Below are 7,577 nucleotides of genomic sequence, written 5' to 3'. Positions count from 1 at the left end.
TTATAGGTCTGCCTGACCAGACAGAGTAGTGTTAAACAACAGGAGCAAGTGTTGTAAAATGTATGGCAGTGGCCTTTTACACTGGCTTCCAAAGTTAGGTTATGTACGGATGGGGGCCAAGGTAGAAGTCCATTATGCAGACAGAGCCATTACCCGGTTATGCCTTTGGCTCTACTGCATCAGATAATTGAGGGATCACTGTACTTCCAAGCAGGCACGACCCATCCCCGGGCAGTCATCAAAGGTCAGTTCTGTGGTGGTGGTGGTCATCATACAGTAATGTAAAATTGTGGTGGTGTGGAGTACAAGGGAGTTGTCATGATAAACAGCGAAACATTTGCTAGTCCTTTCAAGGCCATCTGCAATGCTACGGTTACATCTACGATATCTATTCTGTGAGTGTAAGATACGGACAACAAAATAAGAGATTCCCCCACTCTTCTATCACTTTAGATAAAACCAGACAGGAAAGTGATGACAACAATACTACCCTATATTAAAAAAACAATCATGGAAATTTTAAATGAAAGGTTAGTGGAAAACACTCCACACTGGCTTTACCACAGCAGTAACCACATGGCTAATACTGCTACAGTTGCTAAAAAGCTGCTGGCAGCTGTTACCACCTCACCTTTTGTGGCCTGGTAGGTAAAATTACTATGGTAAGTCCCAAGTAAACTGGATGATGAAGTGGCCTTGTATCCCATGACAGTGAATGATAAACCATCACAGGCTCAAAGGTGTAAGTTATGGATACAAGCACCACAGATAAACACCTCATGGTGTCTGTCTCCAATTATACCTTTTAAACTTCCTCCAATGCCCACTATCCCCCCTAAACACCTACTGATTGCTGATGAGGTGCCAGCGATGGTGCCTGCCATGAATGCCCCTACAGGGATGCGGTACACCTGCTGGAGGCGACTAAGGGCCAAGGCTGCTCCATCCAGGTCACCTTGAGAGGGGAGCACCATCACATCCAAACGATCCAACACCTCACCAGCCAGGGACACCACCTCTGGGAGGGAGTAGGGAAACATTACTGGAGAGAAAGATGGTTTACTGAACTGTAGTAACCTCTTCAGTTCAACTGTGTTTTTCATTTTATTTTTGTTACCTCCAGACTATTTTAGTCAACTATGATTTACTCTACTGGACAGGTAAGATAGAGCCTTCACTAACCCTTTCACAATGATATCTTCCTAAGATGAATAAAACAGTCTACAGACAGCAAAAATAAAGATGTTACCAGTTTGAAGGGGTTAAAAAGAAGTGAGAGGGAAGGCAATGTCATGGGAGCATTTACAGAATACAGTGCTGTACATGTTAAATAGAAGTCATGTTTATTCATACATACAGTATATACTGGTACACACTGTACATGTACTGTGATCTGTATTATGTACAATATTTATCTCTAATTATACACTGGTGCACGTGTTTGCCATGATTTATATATATATACATATATATATATATATATATATATATATATATATATATATATATATATATGGCCAAGCCAATGCAAGAGCAACTTTTTAGTGCAGAGAAGTGCCATCTCCTCCCCAACAAAGATACATACCATACTGTAATTCCTTTGTCGTCATAAATGGGAGATGTAGGTAACTGACATGTAAACAACGAAAGCAGCTCTAAACACAGTCTATCTGGGTTATTATAGCTTTCTAAAGTAAACAGATACTAAACACTTTCCATCATTGCGGTGTTCTTATCACACACCCTGCCTGTGTAAAATATTCAGACATATGGTTTGACTGGTTCATAACAATTATTACTGAATCATGATTTTTTGCCTCTGCAGTTCACACAGCTCGCCTCAGCTAAATAAAACTGGAATACCAAAAATAGAAATTAAAAAGTAGTTATTGTAATGAGATAACCTTGTTAAAGTTAATACCATGACAGACAGACAATGGTAGAGGGTGTCCAATAGTTTTAGCTGGATCTGCATTACAAACATGGATGTCATCAACATTATCTAATCACCATAACCCTTTGCATCAAAAACAGGGATGTTATAAACATCACATCACTATAACCCTGATTTCCATTCATACATGAGGTAGGCAATGATTACATAGATTGTGGTTACTGCCATGTGCAAGTTTATACACTCTCCCTCTCTCTACTTGTTCTGTGTTCTGCTTTTTATATAGCCTTGCCTAGCAGTCGTTTACAAATCTTTCCTCAAGCCCCCCTCCCCCTCTACTATTACTCCTCTGCATTTTGCTTATACAGTACTGTACTGTACTTTTCCTTAACATGTCATTTTCCATACCCCCCCCCCCCTCTTTCCCACTCCAGGGTCGGAGCAGGTAGTCTCTCCAGACTCTCTGTCTCTCTCACTCTCTCACCAGGATCTGGGCATGCATGGCAGGCTCGAGGACAGTTATGGATCATGTAGGTCCGGCTGAGGATACACTCGTTGGTCAGCGCCCACGTCTCACAGTTGGGGGACTTATCCTCACACCCTCCTTCACCTGGACGCATACAGATAGATAAACTGACACATGGGTAAATAAAGAAATAAATCAGAGTTCGCGAGTAACACTGCACACTTCAGTATTATCATTTCACTGCAAAATTACCTTCCCGTGAGGCTAATTGGCCTGGTAAACTATACCGTTTTTCACAAATCCACTTACTATATGCAACAAAGGTATCTGGGAGCCGAATGCTAATCACTAGCCAAAATATGCCGTTGACCAAGGTATTGTACCTATAAAGTTAAACCAAATTTGACGAAAATTGGCAAAACTCTATGGAATGCAGGAACCGCGTTTCACAAAAGCTAATCCATAATAATACACGGCGGCTGGTATTCGGTCATCTTTGATCAAAACTTCACCAAAAGTAGTAGATTTTGAACATCCACAAAACTGCTATTTCCTGAAGGTTTGGTGAAAATTCGTCCACAACTTTTCGGGATATTTTGGCAAGATACATATACACACCGACAAACACTACTGTACAGTATATCGCATCGCCTCGTTAAAAGCGGGCGATAATGATAAAAAGAAAGTTTGTGGCGAACACGAGAAAATCGCAATAACAAATGCAAGTTGTCGCCCCTGGCATCAACCTGCATACTATTTTATGGTTGCCAGTAGAGAAATTGGACGACATCATCGTATTGAATGAGTTAACATGCTACCAATCAATACAATTATTATCAACTGCCGAAGACAACCATGTGAATCATAACAATTTCAGAACTGTAATTATTAACATGATTATAAAAACTGGGGTATCAATGAACATAAATATGAAAAAATAACTTACCCATTTTCACGTGTGCATCAAGAGCGGGTGCTATACGCGGCCAATGGAGAACCAGCCTTTTTATGAGTGCGTAGACGTGTACTGGATGTCCAGTCACCTCCATCCCACGTGCCTTGTCCACCACCACGCTTGTGTATGTCTCCAAGTAGCTACTGACGGCGGGAAGGTGTTCAGGGAGGAGCAGAAGAAGGTTCCCAATATGCTCATCCAGTATAAACAAGTCCTCCATGTGCGCCAGGGACGAGTACAAATTACCCGCTTCTGCATCTGCGTTCGACTGATCCGCACCGTTCCACGTAATCATGCACCACACAAGCCACATCCACCTTCCTGACAATGGTAAAACATAAATTTGTAAGTAAATGACCAATGATCTATCTATCTATATACCTAGGCTGCTTCCCCCAAGGAAAGGGAGGTAGCCGAGACAGGACGACTCACTCTCCATTTACTCATCCATTCAAACACATTCATTCGCATCTTAGCCCCAAAGGGGAGAACGGACAGATCCTCACCGCATCACACCGCACAAGGGTCAACTGCGCAATGCAAGCAGTGACATCCACAGCAGGGCCCGACAGCAGAACTGGTTTACCCCTGCCACATCATAACAGACCCATCCCCTTACCCGCACCTGACCTGACTAGCTGATCAGACCAAATGCGGGAGAATATCCCCTCAGGGCTGCGTCATCACTTATTCATTCACAATTTCTCTCCATTTATTTCTGTCACGCACAGCCACTCTTCCTTGCTCAACAGACATCCCTCTCGCATCCAGCGCTCTCTTCACACTGTCCATCCATCCTATTCGTGGTCTTCCTCTCAGTCTTACACCTCTCACATCAGATCTAGTTATCTTTTTCACCAATCGCTCATTATCCATTCTCTCCATATGCCCAAACCATTGCAACACCCTCTGCTCAACTCTACCAGCCATCTCCCGAACAACCCCAGTTCTCCTTCGCACTTCATCATTTCGCACTCGATCCATACGCGTCACTCCACACATACTCCTCAGACATCTCATCTCCATTACATTCAAACTTTTCCTCTCTGCTACACCCATATTCCATGTTTCAGCCCCATATAACGCAGTCGGTACCACAACACCCTCATACAGCCTTCTCTTTACATCCATTCTAAGCGAACGACATTTAAACACTTTTTTCATTCCTCCCAGCACCTTTCCTACTTCATTAATTCTAAACTTCACTTCTGCATCTATTCTTCCATCCACAGCAACATGTGACCCTAGATATTTAAAACAATCTACCTCCTCAAGCAACTCACCATTCAAAACTATATTCATCCCCCTACCATCTATCAACCTCGTACACTTCATCACTTTACTCTTATTCTCATTTACTTTCAATTTCCTCCTTTCACACACCCTTCCAAACTCCTCTACCAACTGTCTCAATTTCTCCTCTGAATCAGTCACCAATGCAGTATCATCTGCAAACAGCAGTTGCTTCAGATTCCACTCTCCTCCATCAACATTTACCAGACTCAGACCACCTAAAACTCTTGCATTCACCTCCCTTACAACACCATCCATGTAAATATTAAACAACCAAGGCGACATCACACATCCCTGTCGCAGCCCCACTCTCACGGGAAACCAATCACTCACAGCATTTCCCACTCTTACACACGCTCTACTATTTACATAAAAACTTTTCACCCCTTTTAGTAACCTACCATCAAGTCCATACAATCTTAAAACAGTCCACAAAGCCTCCCTATCAATTCTATCATACGCTTTCTCTAAATCCATAAATGCCCAAAACACATCCTTGCCTTTCGCTAAATACTTTTCACACACTTGTCTCACAGCAAACACCTGATCAACGCATCCCCTCCCTCTCCTAAAGCCACACTGCTCATCACTAATCACTCCCTCTGTACCCTCTCTAACTCTCATAATTAACACTCTACCATACACTTTACCTACAACACTCAACAGACTTATACCCCTAAAGCTAGTACATTCATACTTATCACCCTTGCCTTTATACAACGGGACCACACAAGCACTTGCCCAGTCAATTGGCACCATACCTTTCTCAAAGCACACATTCAATAATCTTACTAACCAGTCAACAATAGTCACTCCACCACCCTTCAGGCATTCCACAGCACACCCATCCATACCTGCAGCTTTCCCTGTTTTCATCTCCTTTACTGCCTTCTCCACTTCCTCCTTCGTGATCAAAGAATCATTCAACTCTCCCAACACATTTATTCCTTGCACCCTTCTATCTGCCACAATCTCAGCCACGTTTTCCTCCTCTACATTTAACAATCTTTCAAAATACTCTGCCCATCTCTTCCTTACTGCATCCATCTCAATTAACATCCTTCCATCCTCTGCTTTTACTCGTTCTTCCTTCCCAGACTCTCCCTTTCGCACCCTTTTCACCTCCTTCCAAAACATTTTCTTATTCTGTTGAAAATTCTCTGTCAGCCGCCTACCCCACCTCTCATCTGCTGCCACTTTAGCATCATGCACAGCCCTTCTCGCTCTATTCCTCTTTTCCTTATACCTTTCATATGACATCTCATCCTTCCTCTGCAGCCACACTTCATATGCACGTCTCTTCTCAGCCACAGCCATACTCACTTCCTCGCACCACCATTCACTTCCTTTTCTTACACCACCACCCACACGTCTCACACCACACACCTCTTCTGCATGCTCCACCACAGCACTCTTAAACAACTGCCATTCCTCCTCCACACTGCCATTTTCCCGATCTTTCACTGCGTTCCACTCATCTTTCAATTTCTCCTGATACTCTATCTTTTTCTCTCTTTTATCCAACTCACTCACTTTCAAAACCTCCCTGCCACACCTAACCCTCCTAGCTCTCACCCATCTCTTACCTACTCTTAACTTTCCCTCCACCAGGTAGTGGTCAGACATACCTCCACCCTCCCCTCTCAGAACTCTCATATCCAACAATCTTCCTATTACATTCCTAGACACAACCACATAGTCCATCAAGGCTCTATCAACAACCCTTCCACCCTCCTGTCTCACCCATGTATACTTATAAATATCTTTCTTCTCAAACAGCGTATTCCCAATCACCATCTCTCGCTCAACACACATCGCTATCATTCGTTCCCCATTTTCATTTCTTCCAGGCACACCATGCATACCAACTACGCCTTCAACTGCTACATTTCCCACTCTAGCATTCAGATCTCCCATCATTACCACATTCACATTCGCTCCAAAACTCTGCAGACACTCATCAACATCATTCCAGAAAGACTCCCTCTCTTGTTCATCCCTTTCACTACCAGGCCCATATGCACTCACAAACACCCACAACTCACGTTCAAATTTCGCTTTCACCCACATCAGTCTCGATGACACCTCCTTCCATTCAATCACACACTGCTGCACTTCCGGACTCACTAACAAGGCCACACCTTCTCTTGCCCTTCCTCTATCAACACCTGACAATCTTCCATTCACACTTCCAAACATATATTCCCCCTTCCCTTTCATCTTCATTTCACTCAAAGCTAACACATCCAACTTTCTTCTCACAAACATTCTCCCAATCTCCTCCCTTTTAGCCTCAATTGTACTACATCCACGCACATTCATAGACCCAATCTTCAGGGTACGGGGATAACTCCATCCCCCGTCCCTTTCTCTGGCCTGTCTCTTTTTAGGAACTAAAAAAACAGAGGAGGGGGTCCCTAGTCCCCTCACCCCGCCCCTTTTAGTCGCCTTTTACGACACGCAGGGAAAACGGTGGCAGTATTCTTCCTAACACAACCCGGCCGCAGAGTAGTAGCACCACCCCATAGTGCGGCCAGGTTGTGTCCCCCCCGCCACAGGGCCTGCATTTCCTTTTTTTTTTTTTTTTTTTTTAATATAGATAGATAAGTTACTGCCATTCCCAAAAGCTCGTCTTCATGAAAGTGGAGTGCCCCACCCTCTGTACCTGGCAGAAGCCCCATATACTGTAAATGCACACGAATGCACATGCCGGCATACATTAAGACCACAGTTCGCCAAATTATAAGCAGTACGTGCTATACTTTGCTGTACCTCTCCATGCCTTTCGTTCGTTCCTTAAATTGGCCCAGATTTTCGGCTTTTTGCAGCTTTCACGTACGCCATGGCAGAAACACAGTAGTACGGGTTTGCATCCTTTCCATAGCACTTCATCGTGATTAACATCATTATCGTGTTAATCTATTTTTAACGACTACTCCCACTCTGTTCCAGCACCAGTGTCCAGCACC

The 7,577-nt window shown here is 43.6% G+C and overlaps 1 protein-coding gene across 1 annotated transcript; it reads right to left on the bottom strand.

Annotated features, from left to right (window-relative positions):
* Positions 1-734: 734 nt before the first annotated feature.
* Positions 735-7,316, bottom strand: LOC145403931 (uncharacterized). Its single transcript, XM_080275532.1, has 4 exons — positions 7,274-7,316; positions 3,307-3,636; positions 2,379-2,504; positions 735-1,018 (listed from the first exon to the last, which is right to left on the bottom strand). Exons 1-4 carry the CDS (start codon positions 7,314-7,316, stop codon positions 735-737), a joined length of 783 nt encoding a protein of 260 aa, XP_080131658.1.
* Between the last annotated feature and the right edge of the window lie 261 nt (positions 7,317-7,577).

The sequence above is a fragment of the Coenobita brevimanus genome, chromosome 62 (assembly GCF_032717465.1).
Source record: "Coenobita brevimanus isolate Jiangsu-jjx chromosome 62, ASM3271746v2, whole genome shotgun sequence".
Taxonomy (NCBI): Eukaryota; Metazoa; Arthropoda; class Malacostraca; order Decapoda; family Coenobitidae; genus Coenobita; species Coenobita brevimanus.
Note: the sequence above shows the minus strand (reverse complement) of the source record. Positions and strands in the feature narration are given on the sequence as shown.